The sequence below is a fragment of the Calypte anna genome, chromosome 2 (assembly GCF_003957555.1).
Source record: "Calypte anna isolate BGI_N300 chromosome 2, bCalAnn1_v1.p, whole genome shotgun sequence".
Lineage (NCBI taxonomy): Eukaryota > Metazoa > Chordata > Aves > Apodiformes > Trochilidae > Calypte > Calypte anna.
In genome coordinates, this window is record NC_044245.1 from 41,480,114 (window position 1) to 41,504,352 (window position 24,239).

At 39.4% G+C, this 24,239-nt stretch overlaps 1 protein-coding gene across 1 annotated transcript in view; it reads right to left on the reverse strand.

Moving 5' to 3' along the window:
* Positions 1 to 3,572: 3,572 nt before the first annotated feature.
* GADL1 (glutamate decarboxylase like 1) overlaps positions 3,573 to 24,239 on the reverse strand; it is an 85,372-nt gene continuing 64,705 nt past the window's right edge. The window contains exon 15 of the mRNA XM_030446095.1: positions 3,573 to 6,254. Within this exon, the coding sequence (XP_030301955.1) occupies positions 6,081 to 6,254 (174 nt within the window). The 3' untranslated portion in view covers positions 3,573 to 6,080. The remainder of the gene's footprint in view (positions 6,255 to 24,239) is intronic.

A 24,239-nucleotide genomic window follows, 5' to 3' on the forward strand; every position in this document is an offset into this window, starting at 1 on the left:
AGGATTAAAACATGTGCTTATTAAATCTACACGCTGTATCACACTGTGGGAAGCTTCATGTGTGCTACAGGGCAGACTGACAATGCAAATTGTTCTTGATAGATTGAATAAATCTTAGAACCACTCAGGTTGGAAGGGACCTATAAGGATCACTAAGCCCTCCCTGCTTCTTGCAGGACTACCTAAAATTAAAACATATGACTAAGATCGTAGTCCAGATGGTTCATGGACTCTGACAGGCTTGGTGCCATGAAACACTACCTGCGGAAGCCTGTTCCAGTGACTGACCAGCCTCTCAGTGGAGAACCTTTTCCTCATGTCCAACTCCTTAAGATCCTTTCCAGTTGCAGGAGCTGCCATTCTGTGCTCAGTCTGTGTCTCCAAGGTCTGAGTTCAGGGTGGTCAAGAAGCTGGAAATTTTGTTCTTTAGTCCAAAACATGCTGGGGCATGGGGCAGGACATCCTCTTTCATAACCCAACATAGAACACTGGCATTTCTCATGGAAAGGAAAATAAATAATAATTGTTAAAAATCAGACCTTTGGCTTACTTCAGATTAAAATCAAACCTGGAAACTCAGTACTCTGAGGCCATACAGCTTACAAGTGGTTTGCATGCTACTGACCCCATTTTCAGCCTCAGTAAAGAGCAAGACTAAGGAATCACTGCTCAGCTGAGGGGCTCAGAGGCAGGGAAGTGCATTTTTCATGGCACTCTGAGCTCCCCATTGCTCAGCTTGGATACCTTCAAACACAGCAGTGTCATCACAGGACACACAACATGGAAACTCATTGCCATAAATATTTAGGGCAGGACAGCAAGAAATGATAAAATTTCTGCATATCCATTGAAATCTAAAGTTTCCACAGGAGACTGCCTAAAACAAAGCAACATTTTACTAGAAATCATATTTGCCTAAAGAATCTCAAGTAGGTTTTGTTCTGGTTCATTCCTCTGTCACATACAAGATGTTCAAGATGTCTTTGGAACAGATATGCTCTATATGGTACAAACTGGTTACCTGAGGCCACTCTCCCACTGTTGCTCAACACGGCTCCAAAATTCCATATAAACAGGCCTGGCAAAAAAACTTAAAGAGTGACCACTGAAAACTTTAGCTGGAAACTTTTAGCTTGGTCACTTCCCAAAATGACAATCTGGGAGAAAATTTCTCAGAAGAACAGATTTGTGTGGAGGACACTATAGACCATACAGTCCTGAAGGCAGATGTCATTTTGTGGCAAGTGCTTTCACCATCTTTCCATTTTTAAATAGCCCTGTAGAAATTAATGCTCCACAAGGAAGAAATTATTTCGTCAAAAAAGAATACTTGTGCTTGAAAGAACTTTTAAGGGTCCGTGTACTTCACTTTCTATTATTTGCCTTTGTCCTACATAAAACAAAGGTTTTGCTATTTATTTACTTTTATGACTTCTAAAAGTGTGATCAATTGTACTTCAATTATACATGAACTACTGAGGCTTAAAATAGTCACTTCTATTATTGAAACTGCTTTAAAACAAACGTTATCCTGATATATACAAAAATCATTACTGTAGTACAAAGCATCCTGCCTTCAGAAAGAGCTTCTCGAGGATCTAGGATGGACCATACTGTGTTGGGGCAGATTGCTCAGAGTCAAGGTATATGCAAGTTCTTTGAGGACTCCATGACTGGTACTACTCCACCACCCCATTCCTGCAATCATAGCTATGGGGTGCATTCATGCACATCAGATTTAGCAGAGGTTAATCATTCACATGACCATTGTTTCCTTCTGTGGGTTTGCCTCGAAACCTTTGATGTTCTCTTCATTGTACTTCTCACTGAGCAAATTTCCTTGTTTTGTTTTGCTTCTCAAAGTAATTTTGGGTTGATTATTGTGTAGTTACAGAATTAGAGTAATAACATCTAATTGTACATCTGAAGCAAAACCATGTAATTGTGGGAGAATAGATTCAATTTAAAGAAAGAAAACCCCTCCACCAGGGTTTCTCATGGTTTGCACAGTGCATTTGCCAGGCAGTGCTGCCCTGATTGCATCTAACCCGCAATTAGCACGTGCAATTAAGACATAATAATTGTGTGCAATTGCATTATTTTGGGAAGGAACAGTAGCAATTTTTAGCAGTCACTGTACCAGACACAGGGCTTATATGCTCAAACCATTTATCAGCATTTACCAATTATGTCACAAGAAGGAGGGCAGGTGTGTAAGTGATTTCCAGGATGAACACACTTCACTCTCCTGTTGAAAGCCCATGGAAACTGCCAAAAGGGAGGAGAGGCTGGCACTGTTGAATACGGGGGACTCAAAAGGCAAATTTCAGCTTACCCTTGTCTGGTCTCACAGAGTTCACCTGTGACATAACAGAAGAAAGCACACTTAGCATTTAGTATTTCTGAATTAATCTTCTCTGTGTTTGATGGTTTGTATCAGTTTTGTAAGATTAATCATGCTACCAAAGGATTTGAAAATAAAAATTATTTGAGCATGAACTAATGCTGTGATCTGTGTTTATGAAGAAGCCTTAGGCACATTACAAGCTTTTAGAGACATTCTGGGCATGCAGCTCTGCCAGTTCTACCAGGTTTCTTTTAAAGCACATTACTTGTCCTTTAAGGGTCGAATAATATTTGAAAAGCATCTCAATGCATCATTGAGGGATACAAATGAAAATAGACTTCAATTCAGTCTGACAGAAATAAAGATAAATCTGAATCTCTAGGTAGAAATCTTGAATAGATAACCAAGATGTTATGAGTGCTGGTGCTGAAATCCCAGCAATAAAACTCAGGGCCCAATCCACCAAGGGCTTCCAGTTAACTCAGTGAGTGTTAGAAGCACTAAAATCATACATAACCAGACCCTATCAATTTGCATTATTCTATCACAGAAAATCATATTCAAAATCCTGAGACCAGGATTGCTTATTCCAGACATAATGACTGGTGGGTGATTTTGCACATGGGCCCAGCACAAAATACCCCAAATTCTTACAAGATGCATCCACACAGCTGAAAGTTGAAAGTGCCTTGGTATCTCTTCTGTCTAAATGTTTCCTTCTGTTCCTAAAGCTCCACATTGAAAAAAAGATTATTAAAAGTAGACAGAAGTGGTACAAAGATTGAAAGAGCCAGTGGATCAGCTTCTACACTGATCTGTAGCAGTAGCTCATTAGTTCCACAACTTGGCTCAGCATTCTGAGAGATAGCAGTTCTCAGTACCTAGGAGTGAGAAGGCTCAAGGGCCAATCTCATCTAGCTAGAATATTAAATAAATAAATAAATAAAATGACCTTTTCTGAAAAAAAAAAACAAACCAACTTCTGCATTTGAAAGGAAGAGTAAGATAAATTGTGACACATTTTCTCCCAAGATGCTTATATGATATGGGCACAGCACACAGATAAACCACATGCTGAAACAGGGTTATACTAGGTTTCACACTTTAAAGCTGTGCTGGTACTTTGTTGTTCCTCCATCTGCAAAGCTTGTGCATATCTTCTTTATACATAGAGAGCTGTATTTTTAGCTTGACAAATGACAAATGCAACCTGTATTTATAAGGGTGTTATTTACTTCACTTTTTATTAAAATCACCAGCTACAAAACAGACATTTTGTACATGGTAGCCCTAAATAGGCAGCTATGAGAAAATTACATTAGTCCTGAAATGAGACCATCATAGTGCACACCTGGAACAAGGTAAGGGGTCAGCAATAAAATATATGGAGATGAGATAAGGTACTCACATCACACTGGAAAGTTAGCTTATACCTTTAAAGAAATCAGGGCACATGTTGATTGGAGACCTATTTGCTGCAAATATTTAAAAAGTTCTATTTTGCTCTCATTTAAAAATACTATAGCCACTACTGCTCCAGAAAGGAACTGGTTACTTCAGTTTGACATGGGCTGTAAGTGTGACAGCAGCTGGAAACAGAAACACGCTAACACCATGAGAAACAAGTCAGTTAACACTTTGGTGAAAGTTGTTGCCACAAAACACCAGACACCAAATTCTTAGCAGACAGAAGGTGACATAGCTCCCCCTGAATCAAAAATCAAGTACTCACCAAGAATCTGGACTGTAATCAAAACATCCTGGGACTGTATTCTGTCTTTCCTTTCAAGAAAAGAGAGAAGGGATGACAGTCCTAGCTAACTCAAGAAGCAACAGCGAAGTTTTCCCAACCATCCAGTACCCCCTTTGTACTTTCCACACTCCACCTGGAGTATCTGGGAGGCCAGGTAAGAAGTTAGTTAGGTCCTTTGCAAGCTGATATAGCCAGAAGCACAGGATAGTAAATGAAATGTGAACTACGCATATTACGAGGCCAAATACAGGGACTTCACCATTATATTAATTCTTTTGTTAAAATCAATGTGGGTTTTGGCTTGAAGTCCAGTAGCTCACTATAATAGCACGAGAATATTTACTTCCAGAACACTGTTAAAGGCATCTGTCAAGTGCTGCAGGGTAACTCTTGCTCCTATCTACTACTCTGCTAGTGTAACCTCCTTGGTATCACGACTTTGTTGTGAAACTTTTCATGCCATGAACCTGGAGTCTGGAAGTAGGAATGTCACTCAATGTTGGATCCTAGTACAATGTAGGAAATGACACAAGAAAGCATTGTGTTTAGAGACAGTTTTCAGCAGGAGAGAAAACATTACAGCAGAAAGGCTCACATTGGTCAGTGCCACCTCAAATAAAACATAAGGAACAAACATCAAAACATTAAAGTAGGCATTGATTACAAGGTGAAAGACATGGTTATTCCATTAGTTTGCTGCAAGAACTTCACCACAAGAAATAAATTTCTATCTTTACAAAATGGATCATCTTATCGAATAAAATCAAATCAAAAGTAAACTACAATTCTTAACATAAAGTTCAGAATTTAATTTTGCAATTTAAGAATGACCAAAAAACTCATACTGTTCATACCCTAAAACTGCAGGCAGGCTTTCACTGATCACCACCACCTTAATCTCAGTGCCAAAATATAAATTATATACTGGTAACATAAGATTGAGTCATCTCTAATCTGTAGGAAAATACAGACAATGTCAAACATGTAATTTTGCTATACTCTTAATACAAATTTACCATGCATAAAAATATATATATCCTTCAGGTAAATATATTATATTTACTCTGTTAAAACTTTACAGTGCATCTAAAAGCTTCTAAATAAATCTCTACACTTTAAAAACGAAGAAATGACAAGTTGCTCCTGTTAACAGAGGTAAGAAGTTCTAAGTGCTATTTCAATATTCTCAGCTCTGCTAAAGTGGTGGTGATATTTTGGGTGGGAGACATTGGCAAACACTGACTGGGCCCCACCACTGTATTTCATAGCATCTCAGTATCAGTCAGGTTGGAAGAGACCTTAATAACTCTTCTAGTTCCATCTGCTCAAAGCAGGGTCAATATTGGTTGGCTCAGGGCCTTATGCAGACAGGTTCTGAAAACCTCCCACTGCACAGGAGCAATTCACCATGTTAAGGGCCTTGAGGAACACTTCACAAAAGTCCACAATGCTCAGTCTTATCAGTGTGATTACCAACTACACCTCTACCCTTCAACACATACCAAACTAAAATATTGACAGAGTAGTTTAAAACTAGCATTTTAAAGCTCACTGAGCTAAATCCACTCCTAAAAGTAACTTCAGAGGAGTATTGCCTGCATATATAAGTGACCAGTTTGAGCTACACTGTGCACGGGCACACTGTAGGTAGCTGCCCTCCCTGGGACATAGACACCATTTTCAGAAGTGCTCCCTTCTCAAGGAAGCACTTCCCAGACTGGTGGCAGTGGTGCTGCAAACACCAGCCTGCATCTGCCACTCTCAGCCCCCATCAGCAAATACTTTCCTGTGAAGGGGGTTTGAGGAGGAGGGGGGGGGGTTCCTACCTGTAAAGCTCTCAACATCATTGTACAATGACAGTTCCCAAACTATATGTCAAGCTTTTTACTACCTTTCACAAAATAGCACCAGAACACTGCCGCAATTCTCTCTCTCCATAAATATCACATGAAAGCAGTGTCTAGTGCTGAGGAGCTACAGCTACAAGTCCTTAGCAAGAAGTTGGATTTCATCCAGCAAGAAGTCCATGTCCTCTCGACTGACTTGGGGGCTGATCACGACCTGTCGGAAGAAGTTGACTTTGCCCTGGTGAGGTTGGTACCCGAGCATCATGCTGCCCTTCTTCATCATCCTTTCTTTAATTATAGGAGCAACCTGAAAGCAAAGACAAGAAAGGGTTGATGTCCCAGCCATAAATACAGCAGATTAGGGTAGAAACTGCAATTTGTGACTCATTATGGGTTTTTTTAAGTGGCTGAGTTTGGCACCTCTTTGCCTGCCTTCCCACTGCCTGCCCCAAGAAACATTGAAACCCAGACCTGCAGTATAGAGGCAGACAGTGCACAGAGATCCTCAGGTTACAGGACTGCTGGCAGAAACAGGGAAAGACCTAAAACTCTGAAACATCTGCTTGCTGCTTGGGGGATTCTTCTGTGGTATGGGAAAGCACAGGTTAAGGTCCCTAATCTTCCTGATTTAGAGCAAAGGTCTAAACTCAGGGAGTTTAGAACTGAGGGAGAACAACATCTGCAGCTGTAGAAGGCAGGGTTTGACTCTTGCCCTTGATGACCCTTCTCCACATCTGCAACGTTGCTCTCCCTAAAGGACGCTCTCCACTGAACTGTTGTGAACCTTAAGCTGCCAAAGAAGTAATTGTGGTGCAGTTTAAGGAAGCAGGCCTGATCCTGAAGCTTAGGACTTTATCTCTCAGATTTAAGGTGTAATCAGCATTTGGCTACACTCCTTTTATGTTGAATGAGATGAAATCTCATGGGTGTCTCACTACGGAAAAAAAAAATTGAGTAAGAATGGCAGTCAGGTCCTTAGAGCTGAACACTTGATTTCACCCCAGCAGGGCTATTAACCTTGTCCAATTAATCTTGTGCTTAACTTTAAGCATATGAGTAGTTCTGTGTTCTCATTCCTGAAAGTAGTCAGAAGTTTAAATGCATTACTGGATTAAGTACTCTGTTCCTTGAAAGAAGGAATACATAAATATGTATTTTGACAGACGTAGTATTTTTTTTAAATGTGTTGCATTTTAATATATTACTAAAAACATTAATGTATTTCAGAAAAGTACACTCTTCTTCCTTTAGTGACAGCTTGACTTTGAGCTAAGCAAATAGGTGTATGACCTAACCTTGTTTTCTGTGGGAATTTATTTCAGCTCTGAAAGTTACTGCCAGAACTACCATCTGATCAGGAAAAGAAAAATGACCATGCCAACCTTGCCCTAATATTTTTACATGGCACATTTTCATCATTAAGTCCTATATGGAAAGAAATGGTTAAGGTTTTCAACACTAACAGCCATATTTGTTTAGTGGCACATGTCTAAATTACCATAGTTTCAAGATATATATTAAATTCAGAGGAGGATTGCTTATGATTCTAAATTAATTTGCCTCTCCAATTTTGGTTTATCTTAGTGACAAAGCTATGTGGTTTATTTAGTGTTTGCATTTTAAACTATGAGAGTGATACAGTCAGAATTCTAATTAAAATCCAGAGTGTGACATCAGTGACATGAAAGTGAAGACTATCCCTTCAGAATACAATGTGTAATCAGAATTTTGGCTGTTGCTGGAAATGCTTGTTGCTGGAAAAGAAATTAAAAAAAAAAACAGAGAGAGAGAGAGAGAGAGAAATAAGTAGTGAAAGTAGTTCTGGTAAACTTCTGGGAAATAGGAAGATAATAATGAGGGCAGGGGGACAGGAACACTCAGAATTACAGCAGAAATGTTAAGAGGCATACTGTGATATCTCTGCTCAAAATCAATAGCATCTTTTTCCATAAAATCCATGAAATCTAAGGTAGAGCTTCAGGTGTGCCTCCTGCATGAAGAGACTAATGAAAGCGTATGTTTGCATACACTGAATCCTTACAGCAGCACATGAGGCTATAACGAGTTCTACTCTTCCATTTCTATTCATGCCAGCTCTAGGCTGAAGTAGCAATGAGACTGTGACAATGCTCAGAAGATCCCATGACCAGGTGGTGTTGTTCTGGTCAGTCCTATACATACAGAAAAGAAAAAAATCACCTACTCCTAAACTTGACAAGAACCCTCAAGCAATTTCTGCTCATGCAATAAAGACACTACAAGTGCAAGGAGAAAAGCAAATTCTTCTTAATAGACTTCTTCAAGCTCTTCTTTAAGATTCAAATCCCTATGGCAACTTTTTAGCCTTTATTGATGTTCCATCAGAGTTATCTCATCTTTTGTATCACACTATTGATTCTCTTCATCTCAGCATCCAGTGCTCCAAAATCCATCATTCCAAAATGTGCAGTAGCACAAACTGAGACTACGAAAGCAAAACCATTCAGAGCTTCAGTAATCTGAGGACTGTAAATATACACTGCATTTCAGCAGGTTTTCTCGCAAGGAAAGGTAGGAAAATCTCAATTGTACTATCCTTTATTAACTCACTCTTCCTCCATGCTAATGAAGCTGTAGTCTTAATTTGAAGTGCACCCATCCGTTTTTGAAGGCAAACCAAACATCTCTACTTAAAAGAAACAAAACATAAACCTGTTTTATGTATATTTGATGGGATTTTTTTTCCATCCAGTATTTTGTGTATTCTATTTACTAAGGTGGTGCAGTCAGTGCAATAAAACTATCAGGGATCCCATCTGTAGAAAGCAGTAAGGAACGGAATATATGCACAAATGCTGAAGCATCTGTCTCACAGAACTGATACTGATACATGAATGCTAGGGCTCAGATGTAAGGAGCATAGGGTATGACTGCTAACTGAAAGCAAAAGCACCTACCACTCTGTAGAAGAATAATTAGACCTATAAGGAAATAATTGCCTAGTAAAGAGTTTGATGAGTTTAATTCCCACTGAAGTCAATGAGACTCGAGGATGCTCAAATAGCAGAAAGAGCTGCATAGCTCCATTCAGGATAGGCTCCTTGGAAAGTAATATAGTGAGAGTAAGATTGCTTCACCAGTCCAATTATTTTACTACAGAACTTACTTCAAATTGTAAATCTAATTCTTTATGTGATCGGTCACTGGAGTAGTCACAGAATTTTAAGTGCAATGTATCCTAAAACCAAAGTCATCTTCTCTCTTTTGCTCCCTTCACCTCTTCTTTCCCCTGCCAATTCATCCTGGAGACTATTATTTCAAATGCTCACTAGAGCAAGCATACTTAGCTATCAGACATGCCTTTCCTCTGCTTAAGAAAGTTGGGGAGAAGGTGCAGTAAGTGGAAGATGTTCCTGCAGCAGAGCTGCTCACATCGCACTGTGGCAGTCAGAAGCTCAAGGAACTGCCTTGACTGATGGGTGCATTACAGTCCGCCCATGCAGACCTACACAGAGGCTCTAACACCTCATGCTGCTCTTCCTACTAATAGCAGAGGTGTTTTTTTTTAAAATTAAAGCAAAAATGACACTGTAGTTTAGCTCCTTCCCTGTCTACCTGGGTGGCAGGGAAACCTTTTCTCTCATTGTCAGCCAGCAGTCAGCCAAATTACAAACAACAGAAAGTTTTAACACTAAAGCTTAAGCTGCTTCTTATCAAGAGTCCAGATCACAGCTGACCCTTGTATATATCCACATGGAAGATGCCAGTGTTGCATCCCATCACATGAACACACAAAGAAATGTGTGAACATCAGCCAGGGCCAGGTTGGGTGCTGCAATTGAAGTATTTACTGCACTGGGAGGATCTGGAAAACAATATATCTCCCTCTCCCTGTCTCTAGCATCTTTGAGTATAGTGGGTCTACACAATCACGCCACAGGGCAATACCTTAAAAATCACAGTGTTTACCCCTAATTGACTCATTAGTGGCCCTACTATGCAAGTTTTTCCAATGCTTCAAGAATTTCTACCTAGCTCAGGCCATGACTGCATAAAATTTTCCAGCAAACACCATTAACGACTGGCTCATCTATAAAGCTGAGCACTTCTTCAGCAGGAGAAGCATGTACCTAATGTCTCCAAGAGCTAGTTCTCAAGTTTGGACGCTGAAAATCCTTTTAGAAGACTCAAAGAAACACCTTCTTGAGATAATTTCTTCTTCTTCCAGCTAGCAAGGCCTCACAAACCATTCTCACTGTGGTCAAGAGAGGTAAGCTTGGTTCTTAAGCTAAAAACTATTTCCTAGTGCGTGGGTTCCTTGTGTAAAGTGAAATCTCCAGAGCAACTCTGTTGAACTGGTGATGTTCTCAACCCTTTAGTCACAGCAAAGAATTATGCTTTGGAATTTATCCAAAGGCTGCCTCCTGTTGAGCAGTATGGACACTTGTAATTGGTGAAAGTTTATTCTAACTAAGGAAAAAAAAAACAAACTTCCCAAAGATAATAAGATAAATGGATGCCTAGTGCTTAAATCCTATATTTAGTGCAGAACAGCTTTCTGATGACAAGGACAGAAAAGAATAATGTATCTCTTTTGCTCACATGAAGTAAATCCACTGAGTCCCCAGCCCCAATTGCCCTCATTCTCACAGACTCTGGTTGTATTACAGTCTAGTCACACAGGTGTTGATATATACCAACAGCTTATCCAAACTCAAGGCTAGAGGCTATACTGTTTAAAAGCAAAAGTCTATAAACAGGCAACAGGAATGAGTTGCAAATTGATAACAATACTGGTTAAAAGTACTATGCTAAGCAATGAATTTACTTCACAGGGAAAAAAATTGTGGGTTTGACAAACAAGCAAAAAGACAGCATGAGCCAGAAAAATTAAGAAAACAGAAAAGGTTAAAGGTTTGCTATTTTTAAAACAGAAGTATTTCGCCTATTTGTTTCAGAATTCTGTTTTCGGTTAAAACTTACATTCAATTGGAAATTGACTCATTTTTATTGCAGCAGAAAAAAACTGAGGAAACCAAAACTAACAATTATATCATTTTAGTTTGTCTGAAGAAAAAAATCAGGAAAATCTGTTCAACTAAACAAACTCAAGAATTGCTTCCAGTGTATTAATCCAATGGCCAAACAAAAAAAATTCATTATCTGTCCAACCATGAGTATGTGGGACCAAAATTGTTGACACTGCTTAACTGAAACATCAATAGAATTTTTGGCTTCCAGAAAAGACAGAAAGCATGAGAAAAGTAATGAGACTGCCTGTTCTGTCAGCAAAATTTGGCTGGAAATCTCATGTGAATAGCTTCAAGTAGTATGGATGACTCTAAACATGCTAGCCCAGCAAGTACCACAAAGTCAGAATGCCTATTAAAAATGGTGAAAATGGTGTTAATGCTGGCATCTAGTATCAGAAACATTTTTCCAGACCTTCTGGAGAGTTCCCAGGTCACTGAGAATCTGTGCAACATAAAGATGAAGGGCTATTCCAGCTGCTGGCAGCAGTGACTTCCAGTCACTGGACCTCACTCTGCTCCTCCTGAAACTAATTTCAAACTGCCAGGGACTTCAATGGAAGCAGAATGCAATTATCTGCATTTCCTCCTGTGTGCCTGATTCAGGCAGCAGTTTGCAAACAGCTTTCACTAGAGAAAGCCACACTTGCAGTAAATCAATAACCTTTCTAGGGATCCAGAAAAGCAGGTTAGACAGTGATGGAAGGACAGGAGCATATTAGCAGCTTACACTGTTTCTCATCCTCAAATACAGCCGCAATGAAACTTTCTGAGGTAATGATCACTGCACTAGAAGTTGGCTGAAGATTTGTAGCTAGAAGACAAAAAAAGTTGCCTCTTTAACAAAATGAAAAGATCACATTCTCATGATTTCACAAAAATGAAAAACATATTTTGTGTTCTTGCTTCAATTATTGCTTGCAATGGAAGACAAGCTTATACAGACCAGTCTCTTTCATCTGACCACAAAAATCTATTTTGGCTACCCTAGAGGGGTAAATTTTCATTTGGAAGTTCATGATTGTTGTTTGAAAGGCAATTTTTTTGCTATTCAAAAAAACCAGGTGAAGAATTTTGAAACAATTTAAAACTTATCCATATGGGTTGTTAATTTCAGTGGGTCTTCATAATATTGCTTCTCCTCCTGCTTATGAGATAGCACAGTGGCTGAAGCACTGGACACAGACTCAACAAATAGGAATTGTGCCTAACCCTGCCATAGGCTGTTTGGACAAATCACTCCACCTCTTTTGGGTAACATGTTTCTTCTTCCCTTCAAAGAAACCATATAACCCTTCAGGGCAGGGAAATCTCTATGGGTTCATACATCTATTGTAATCAGCCCTGATACCTCACTGCTGCTCTGAATGCTACTACAATGAATATTAAATAATTTCTGGGCCAAACAGGTCTCAAAAACATCTGTCACAGCATAGCTGCATTGCCCTGTGTGAGTGCAGAAGACAGCTTTGATATCAATGATACAAGTCAGTATTAAGTAAGAACAGTAGCTGGCACTTTAAAATCTATTGTTGGATGTGATACAAAAGAACAAAACACTTTCTTTGGTTGGTTGCAATCACAAAACTAGCTAAATACTATAAATATTTGAAAGAAATATGCTTATTATTATAATAGTGGGAAAGTATATCTTTTGCTGTTAAACATCTTTGCCTGACTTTTGCTGCAACATTAGTTGCTGGCTTTTAAACAACAGGCTTTTTCCCTTTTGGTGGTAATTAAAACCAAACTCAGACCATTTGTCAGCTGTCACCCCAAGGGGGACAATCGAAATACCAAATATTTGCACACCCAATCACAGCTTTGTTCCTGTAGCCAAGGCGCTCTGTAAAACCCAAACATGTTTTTCTTTTGTCTAGAATTTGTTCTGGGCCCACATCCCTAAACCACTAATAAATTATTGCTGTACAGCGTTGCGCCAGTGTTCCCCTTGTGCCACACCAGGCAACAAAAGGAGAAATAAGAGCATTTGTCAAAATAGCAGTAACCACTTCCACATTTGGAGCAGCTAACATATCAAAGGAGAACAGATGCTGCTGGGTTTTTGTCCCAGTACTGACATTCTCTGTGCACCTTCAGCTCGGGGCTGTGTGGCATGGCTATGCTATTAGATTTTGCACATCACTTTTTGCCAGGAAGACACATTCGTGAGCCTCACAAATCACTGAAAATAACCTAACTAATGGGAGATGGCAGGGTGGCTTTGGATTTTTGCTCCTTTAGGCAGTCATTCATACAACAAAAAATGGCCTTCAGACAAAGGCTTTTATATTAATGGCATTTGCCTCTAAAAAAGGAGAAGGCAGAACAGGCGTCAGCCAGAGCAGAATCAACACTTAAAAGATGTTTGAGCATATTTTTTCTTTCAGCTAAAACTTAAACTGTGGAACAACACTGTTTTCCAGGTGCACAGTTCCATGTCTTCTTCTGTCAGATTACACATGGTTTTTGAGAGAATTCATGTGGATTCCTTAGTATTGTTTTCATGTTTCTGTGTTACTCCTCCAAGGCTGTATTAACAAGACACATGCAAAGTGCAGACATTCAGAAAACTGTAGACTAGCACACAACACTATGAACCCAACACTTTGATCTCTTTAAGAGTCAAGAGCTACTGGTTTTATAAAAACTATTATTTTTAAAGCTTACATAGTGTACACAAAGTTCTTTTGTGTAACATTTCATTAAGGTTCTATTTTAGCAACTAGGTTTCAGTCTTTCAGCTCTGCCAAAGCTCCCATTCTCCATCCAGGATGAAGGAGTAACTTGTCATCTCGAAAGCAAGAGTAACTAACAAAAAAAAATGTTCTTTATAGCTTGTCTGCATAGGGGTGAACTTCTGTTATACTCCATTGGGGGAGAAAAAAAAATCACAGCACAATGTGACTGCCTGAAGCTGGGAGGAGCACTTTACAATAGGAAGATTACATTATCTGGTGACACAAGTTCACCACACTCATCACACTTCCTTAGTAGAAAAAGGAATGTGGCCTCAGAAACCTGGAATGATTCCCAGCTGTTATGATCTTATTTAGTACTTGCACAAGTCAGCTTCTGGCATAAAGTAGTAGCACCTTCTGCATTTGCATTGCAGTAATCATCAAAGAACACTAATATTTCTTTGTTCATCTTCTTTAACCAGATCTAAAGAAAAATTAGTATTGTAAAAAAACTAGATACTGTTGGTTTCTCTTGTTTCTCCCCTAAAAACAACATAACCTTCACAGGGGCTGCATAAAATCTTTTCTGGTGAGTGAGTGCATGTTGCCTACCATGGTCCAGACAGCTACCACAAAAGCAAGGCTTTTGAGATCTGATGGTGATCTGATCTGACCACCCAATTTAATAAAGAAAATTATCCTCTTTCTCCCTCCACCCAGTGAATTGTAAGGCAAATAACTTCCCCTAATTAGAATTGTTTTGCCTGTCTGAAAGTCATCTATGTAAATCCTGACCTGGACACAAAATTAAGGCCACCAAATCCTTCCACATGAAGCCCTATCAAAGTCAACAACACTTTCATCACAACAATGTTCTTGTCTCACAACAATGTTCATTCCAGTTCAGCCTTCTTCCTATCTTCATTCCCAGAGATTTTGTTTGTTTGTTTGTTTTCCCCACAATTGAAATACAAACTTCTGTGCTTAAATAGATGAACAGTCAGGAAACTGAAAGAGTGAAGCAGGACCCTTCAGGTTTCAAAATTAACAAATTTTCTTGGGATCTTGAAGTGAAGAAAATAATGATCTGCATCTACAAGTATTTCCAAGCTAAAAAACAAAAATACAGCTAATTATGATTAATAAAAGTTTTAAATAAACGGAACTAGATAATTTAAGGGCAAATAGAAGGAAAATGGCACACTGGGCTCAAAAATCTAGTATCTGTCTTGCAGAGATTTGTAGCAAAATACTTATCTTAAAAGGAATACATGGAATAAAACATTTGCTAACCACATGCCTACACCCCTAGAAATATGTCTGGGCATTCAGAGGCACAGATGAAATCCTCTAATCCTGTACACCAAATTGCTCTGACACCTTATTCTTTTGCCACTCTGACCTGGTAGTCACACTCTGGACCACAGTAAATGCCACAATTTCTTGTAGTGCCACAGCTACCAATAAAGCACAACAAAAATGTAAAAATAATACAAGTAGAAAGAAATTAATTCCAGGGTGAAAAAGGTGGAAAACTTGTAGGTTGTAGTTGGGCTTCCACACCAGCACACATACTTCTACAGGAAAGATCAAGAACAATCTTTTGATCTTTGAAATCAGCTAGAACCTACTGTATAAAATTTCCCGATGCTAAATTTCACTTCCTTTATTGAAAAGGCTACCCAGAATTCAATAAATACAAATAATCTCCCTACAAAATTTATAAAGTCTCCAATTGATTGGTGGCTGCAGAAAAGATTATTTACATTGATCAACATTCGCCTACAGAAGTCTGCACAGTCACAGAGTTTTATAGCTGAATTCACCTGCAGTAGAGTTGGACTAACACATCTCCTTATAACTCTAATAAATTTGAAAGGAAGGTCTAAATATCTGCTGAATGGATTTCAATCTCAAGTATTTTCTAATGCTTTTAGCATAACTGATCATACTGACTCTTAGGAAAGTAACAAGAAATTCCTCCTTTGCAGGCATAAAAAAGAAAAATATCCCATCTCACTCCTCTCAAGATGCCTACAGTTAAACAGGAATCTGCTTAAATATCTGAAGCACAAAATGAAATCTGAATTCTTAGAAAACTTTGCATCTGAATACACATGATAGAGCAGGATTTCCTCCCACTCACCCCCCCCCACAAGTATATCTGACATGAGTCACAACATTACACAAAAACTACATAGACTGCTTAGCTGAGCAGAAGATAAAAGCTTCACATTTTGTCTATGGCATTAGTATTAAGCAATTTTTTCTGAGCATTTCTGAAATTTAAACCCCAAGCCTTTTTCCCTTTATTTGTAAATTCAATGCTTTCCTGATATTTCTTAAAGAAATGTTTGATGTAGAAGGAGAAAGTGCAGCTCTATCCCTCCTACTGGAGTTGGTGATAGGAAACAGAGGAGTAGATACTCATTTAAGTGAAGTCAAGCTTAAGATTTATTGACCTGAGAGCAAGAGGTCAATATTTACTCAGAGAACAATAAATCTTGATACTTGGTTCTAACAGATGTTAATCCAATGTATTATTAAATCCATTCCATTAAAGCTAATTAGATTGTGTGTCCTCGTGAGCCTTGTTGCCAATAGTCATTAGCATTGCATGGGTCATAATTACTGTGCTTTTATAGTTAAGTCATATAATTTCCAATAAATTAAATATCTGGGGATCTAAATACTTATTTTTGTCCACCATTACCATTCTTCCTTCATGCTGCTGTAGACCTGCCTACCATTCTTCTGATAGGAACAGCACAGCTAAGGAATCAAAAGCTCAGCCTCAACTACACCATTTCTTAAACTTTTTCTTTTGTCTTAAAAACCTGATACTCCTAAAGTCACATCCATCTCCTGTTCATGCACTGGGCAGGTCAGGAGCAGAGATACAAACAAATAGGTGGGTGCTGTCAGAAAAAAAAAAGACAAGAAAAAAAAATCATACTCCTAAGCCTAAGTGAAAAATCCTTCTATTTTGTAGCCTTACAGTGCTTTCCATTCCCTTATTTCAATGTACTTCACAGATAAGAGAAACTACTATCATCTCTGTCTTAATCTCTAGAAGGACCTGAGGCACACAGAATGGAAATAATGACCAAGATCTTGACCACAACTAAGCCAAAGCTGGACATCACTCAGGTACATTAAGGAGTTAATGAGCAGGACAGAGTATTTTTAACACAAATTTGTCTTGCAACTACTCTTGAATAACACACACACACATTGCTGTCTGGATCATAGTGGGTTTTTTTCTGGAAGGACCATAGCTGAGCTCAGCATCAGGGTGCCAGGCAGCAAGTCCCACTGGCAGCACAGACAAAAGCTCCTCCAGGTGAGCACTCCATGCACTCCAAGCACACACCTAGAGCTGATGACTGCTGTGAACTTCATTCTTGGTGAGGACTTAGTTGAGCAGATGAAGGATCACACAAAATGCAATTCTGGTTGTTCCTCCTTTACACTACACATGTCATTAATATAGACTACAATTCCCAAGTTTCAGCACCTTATATTGACTTACATTGATCCTTGGAAGTATTTCTCCATCAGGACCTGCAATATTTACAGATGGTAATTGCTTATCTCTGTAAGAGTCTCATAGATAAGAGGAGCAATAGAGAGGAAGCAATAGAGAGGAAGCATTAAGTGCATTGAACTATATATACATCATGTGTAACCCAGAGAACTGGCCTCCAAAAATGAAAATAAAATCTGGAAAATAGGACTCAACTGCCATCATTTTGGCAGCCTGAAAGTTGGACATCTAGGTTAAACAAGTCATCTGGGCTTTGCCTTCAGCTAGCAGAGAAAATGAGGCACCTCCATAGGGTGATTCGCCTCATCCTTGGGTAAGCATCTTAAGACAGAGGGGCTCAACTTGGAAAAGCTTCTCTCCTCTGTGGGGTCTGACTAACTTTTAGATGCCTAGAGCAAGATTCTCTCAAATCAAAGAGATCTAAAATTCATGTTCATCTGATGTTTCCAGGTTATGGAACGGCTGGATAGGCCCAAAAACTGCACTGGCCACAGTGCAGAGAGGGAGAATGTCCAGAAAACAAGCCTCAATCAATCAATCCTCCAGTGGCTAAGATAGTGGCTGTGCACTAACTGGTGTCATTTAAGGCTAACCACAGAGCATACAAAGACCCCGTACAAATCCCTGTTCAATGATCAGATGAACAACAGGCAGAGGAACCTTTGCAACCTGATGAGAGAAAATGGAGCACAGCACATTGACTACTCCCTCGACCATCACAGGAGGAAACTTGCCTCGAGTGTGAAACACACATAGAGAAATAAATGGAAAACTCTCACAAGAGTACTCCAGGTGAGGGATACAGACTTAACTGTGTGATACAGAAGGAAGAAAATTCCAGACTGCACAAAATGTATTATGGGATCTCCTAGATGAGGAACCAAATGTATGAACAGAGAGGTCAAGGTGGACTGGGGAGGATTAAGTATGGGAAAAATAGAGGGAAAAGAAGATAAACAGGGAAGTCAGATACAAACAGACTGCTGGTCAGTACATTCACACACATGAATCCTACACTTTATCACAGAAAATTATCCTATATTCTTATTAAATCCTATTTCTTTCCTTTTTTGTGGGTGTATCAACACTAATGAACTTCCAGATGGAAGAGCCAGATAGCAGGTTGAGAGCTTTGAGTACTGAGGTCTTGGTCTGAGACCAAGGTGCCAGCAGCTGAAGGGAGCCCATATCTAAAACTAGCTACCAAAGAGACCACAATGTGCATATATGTACCCCACAACATTTCAGTCCTTATCAGCTAAAGAGAGTCGAGTAGTTCATATTGTCCATACCCATATGACCATAACACGTGTTTATGAGGTTGCTAGTAAAGAGACTGCTCTCTTCATTGATCTGTGGAGTCAGCTGCATGTATATTGTGCATTTTTTAATGTGCATCTATATTGTGGACTCACTGGACCTGGGGACAGGAAACTACAGTGACATCATATCTATTGGGCTGAAAAAGAAGGAAGCCCCTGGGTCCAAAGCACACCTGAATGCAGCCACCTGCTAACACCATACTGAATTGCCACTGCTTATAAGTCTTTTCTGTGGCTGACAATTTTCACTCAAATTCTGGGGACATATGCTTTGAATCATTTTTTATATGTAAGAACTCATTTGATCCCAGGTACAGCCATTGGTCACTAATAATTAGAAAACTCTGCTTTTTGGGGTGGAGTTTCATCTGGCATGAACTTGAGATAGAACTTTAAACCAGGATTAAATCCACAGATGCTTTTACCTTATGATCCTATCCTCCATTAAAGCTCTCTGAGCTCAAAAACTTTAAATGCACAGAACAAAACAATGTGAGGCTTGCAGTTCTGATTCTGTTTGAGGAAGAGCCATCTTTAAGTAAGAACATTTGTGAGAATACGTGCTAGCACCATAATTAGGGTGTGCCTTCGCTCTCCTGACACTACTTCCTTTCCTGTGTTCAGAGCCAGGTTTTGTAAATTTAGTCCATACAAATCCCTTTGGTGCACTGCTGCCAAGCAGCCTATGTGTTCATGCACAGATCCATTTTCCATATATACACAGATTATTTGCATGCATACACCACATGCATGCAAGAGCATACATGCAGTTGCGTAAAACCAGCTTAGAACAAAAGACAGACTTGCAGTGGACTCCTCTAAAAAACAAGGAAAAGAAAAGACTCCATCTAGTACGTGACACAACCTCCATCTCTCCAACATGCTACAGAGCATTTGAGTTTCCACATCTAGCGTGGCTGCACGCTACTGCCCTCCTACAAGCTTCGAACTGGTGTTATTTTACTTCTCTCAGATGATTCTCATTATAACCAGGCTGAGCGCTGAGCTAAAAAGTCAGTGTATGAATCATATCATCAACTCAGTTGTCTGGAATCTTGCTTTTTCGTGCATTTCCTCATTGCTACATGGATCACCAGTGTAAAACATGTTGTAGCTGCATCAAATTTCCTTTAGGTCTTTTTAACTCTACAACTGCCTGTGAGTAGATATTTACTTACTGTTACCCAGCTTCCCAAATACTGATAACCTGTGCCTTCACTGCCTGGCTCACAGAAGCTGCAAAGAGTTACAAATATGTAACTTGAGGTTATCCCCCCCCAAGGGGGATCTCATTACCCAGCTTTGGGGATAAGGCCTCAGCACAGAGTGTCTGTGTTCGGTTCAGAAAGCAAAAAAAGAGTACTCTCAGTTTTAGCCTAGCTGAAGCCACACCATTGCTCCACGCTCTGTCAGATCTCCTCCACCTTTTCACAAATGAAGGTAGTTTCTCAGCATGGAATATTTTGCCACAGCCATCTCCTGTAGGATGACTGGAGGAGAAAAAGAGGCCATTCTGCCAGCTTCTAACCCTGTCAGAGGAACACTGTATGCACAGAGCTCTAGTCCAGAGCCAGGCTTCTGCTGCCTTACTTATAGATGTAGACAGAGTACAAAAAAAGTCTCCTAGATATTAATACTTAATATTTACAGAACACCCTCCTTCCAGCTTTTTATTTGAACTATGCTATTAGCCCATAACAGACATTGCACAGTCCCATGAGTCTGAACATTCCCCTTCTTCTACCTAAATGCTGCACCTTTACTATTTTCAACCTACCATAGCTTTACACAGCATTGTACTTACAATCTTTCCCCATGTCCCTAATCTGTCTAAATTCACCTATCAGCCTCCATGTCTGAAAATATTACTTCAGTTGTTTTAGTAAAAGGAATGTTTTTGCCGATTCTGTTCAGTGCAATTAATTTTTCTAGTTACAGAATACAAAACAAATCTTGCAATCTTACCCTTTAAAGGCATTATTATTACCAAGGAATGAGATTATAGCAGCTATTAAAGTTTCAGGGTGGGCACAGGGAAATGGGAAATCCTTGGGTTTTTTCTTTAATTGTATAAAAATCTGGAATCATGTCATAGAATCATAGAATCATAGAATCATAGAATTGGCTGGGTTGGAAGGGACCTCAGAGATCATCAAGTCCAACCTTTGATCCGCTACCACTGCAGTTACCAGACCATGGCACTGAGTGCCACATCCAGTCTCTTTTTAAATATCTCCAGGGATGGAGAATCCACTACTTCCCTGGGCAGCCCATTCCAATGTCTGATCACCCTCTCCGTAAAGAAATTCTTTCTAATATCTAACCTAAACTTCCCCTGGCACAACTTAAGACCATGCCCTCTTGTCTTGTTGAAAATCGTCTGGCAAAAGAGACCAACGTCCACAAGTAACATCTGCCCCTCCCATTGGTCCCTTAAGGCACAGGATGAATCTCATCAAGAGTCACAGCAAAGACATAGCCAAAAAAAAAAAAAAAAATTTGGTAGTTATTTATTGTTAGTGCATGATTTTCTTTTCCTTTCTACCTTAATCTTTAAGAGGATTCTGCTAAACAGATTAATCATTCAGAGACAGGAAAAAAAAAAGTTTAAAAGCTCGCCAGGCAAAATGGTCTCATGTGCTTTCATTTTCCACTGTCAGCTGTGACTTTGGAAAGCAGAAGCGAGTGTAGAGTTTGGGCTGCTTTTTACCACCATCTAGTGCATGAATTAAGAAACTGCACGAATTTAAGAAGTGACTTCCCGATTTACAGTTAAGCATCAATTGGATTAACAGGTCTTTTCATCATTTTTAGAACACCTCAGACAGGCTTAGTGAACTTGAAAAAATGGGGATTTCCAGATGCCCCTAGCTGCCAGATGAAAGCCAGATGTTTCACAATGACACCGTTCTCTATTAGGGCTGCAAATATCCAGGGATATAAGGAAGGCAAGGCCTGCATAGAGAAGTAGTATTTTTTTCAGGCCAAATTACAGAGTCAGAAAAAGCAACATGATTTCAGGCATGGAGTCTTTTAATCACATTTCTGTGTCTTTTCTAGGTGTCTAAATTTCAGGTTTCAGAGGAAACACTTGGAAGAAGCCTTTGCCCACAGATGGCAGAAGAGCCTTCTTTTTAAATGGAAAAACAGTACTTTCTCCCCCTTTTCTTCTGATGCCAGGTGAAAGAGCAGGCAAGAATACTTTGACACCATGAGTTACCAGTAGCCTGTAGTCACTGTTATACAATATGTACCCATGCTAAAATCCACACAGAGCGACTAGCCAGAAGGGATGTCATTAAGTATCCCTGAAATCCAGACAAATTAACTGTCCCTCAGGAAAACATAACAAACCAACCAAACAAACAAAAAACAGCACTCAACTGCTGTTAAAAGTGTATACTAGCATTACTGGATTGAGATACCAGCTAGCACACTCAAACGCCTAGGAAGGAGAGAACTGTAATAACTTTACAAAGACTATTCCATATTTTATTAGACACTGAATTTTGAGTAATGATTGTTCAAAATATCTTATTCAAAATAACTTTATAGTGTAAACTTTATAATTTAATACAAAGGATTAAAAAAAAATAGCTAGTGCTGTCTGGAAAGCAAAAGAAAATTCACACTTGCTGTAGTTTAGTCTTTAACACCTCCTGCCTTCAAAAGAGAGCTGGAAGTATTACTAAGAAATTTATGTTGATTTAAGAAGTGAAAGATATTTCCTCTCCTCCTCAAGCACAGGGCTTTTTCCTGACTGCACCAAGTAGACATTAACAGCGTTTGCACTGATTAGCAGTTCCACTCTATTGCTGTTGTTCTGGTGCCCCCCGATGGTCACCTTGCTTTACTACTAGCTGTCGCTTTAAAACCTCGCTTGGAAAAACTATGTTCCAAGTGAAAACCCCAGATACATAAGTAGCTTTTCATCCGGATGAACACGACAACTGAGCCCTCACACAGCTACCAGCACAGCAGGTTTCCCGCACATGGTTTCCAGTGCTGACCGCAGAGGGCAAGTCATACACCCAGGCACCAGCCACCATCTCCAGCCAAGCTTTGACAGCTTGAGCAGTGAGCCCTTCAGGTCAACACAGCTACCTCATTTAGCTTCTGTTGATAGCCAAAATTAACCTGATCCACCAGCACGGATGGGTCTCTGTAGAAAACTGAATTATTGTAATCAAACAGAGGAATCATTCAAGCAGCTGAGACACCTGGATACCCAGCACTGCCTTTCCCTTCCCCTCTCTGCATCCTGTTATGGAGCACACTAACCTAGCACATCCACAAAGTCCCTACTTTACACAACAATCAGTTCTGCACAGTGATGCATCCTGTCCCAACTAATCAGCAGATATGATACATCTTCATCTCCAGCCATATTTTGGCAGACAGAAATTCATCACTGATCTATAAATCAGCGCTTTCCCCTGTGAACTAATCACAGCCTGACTGACTATACTCACTGCAGCCAAAGGAAAAGGATGGTCCCAGTCATAAAGGATGTTTCAAAAGACCTTCCAAAAAACCTAAGATGGAAAATACAGATGAAAGCATAAAGCTCTTAAAGAAGAGATTAGATGGCCAACAGTTCCAATCCTTCAACCAAGAAAGAAGACAGCTTTATCTAAAACCCCATCCCAATTTATTGGCAAAGAGAAGATAGCAAAGCAATATTTAACAAGTTGAAAGAGGGAAACAGATCAGATAGCAATCAATACAAATGTGACACGGAGAAAAATGATCAGAAGGAAAAGAAATCCTTTCCTGACAGGAGTAAGGAAAGAAGAAGTACTTTAGTGTGTACATTAGGGAAGAGAGAAGCCCTACCTATGTTTAATCATTAAAAATGCAGGCAAGGCAGGAGTGTTCAATAAGGTGTCAGTTTCTGCATAGAGGGGATTTCTACCACAAACCTGATGGCCATTTCCAAGCCATCGACAGTTATTTGGATGTTAAAATTCTACTGAGGGCAAATTTTTAGATCTACAGGTTGGCTGGGGTGTGTCCAAGATTAAAAAAGGCTCACTGAAAATTTGGACAATATTTTCAATACCATGGAAATTTCAGAACACAAACATCAGTATTAGAAGTGGTCTGGAGATGGACTTAGTGAAATGAGAATGCCTAAGCACATGTGAAAATATAGTTAAAAAAAAAAAAAAAACACTTGCTCCAAATTTAGTTCCAAATTAAAGGGTTAAAAAAATAGCAATTCTGCAATTGATACAAACATTTAAAATTTCACCTTTTGTTGCATTTAAATCTTTGCCAAACACCTTTTTTTGGGTCAGCCTGCCTTCATTATTTTGCTGATATTACAAGTTTTCTTCATGATTTACTTGCACTTAGAGCATTAATAAGAAAGCCTTACCCAAGCCATTTAGATGAAAAATAGCAGGAACGAGTCACACAGCAACAGCACAAAAAAACACAAAAAAACCCAGAACCTCATAATAGCAGTAAAATAAAACTAAGCAAGATTTGAATAACTAGCATATCTCCACATATAGTAAATAGGGTGTCAATCAAAAGCCAGTGTGTCTCCACAGAGATCAGGATTAGCCTTGATGATAATCCCCACTGTTGGTTTTCTGGAAGTCAAGAAATGACAGCTGATACCATTTGCAATTGAGAGACTCAGTAAGGGAGAAAATGGAGAAAGACAGACCTGGAGTGCTCAAACCCACTCCAACAATGGCTTTTTAATACAGGTAAACTGTGCAT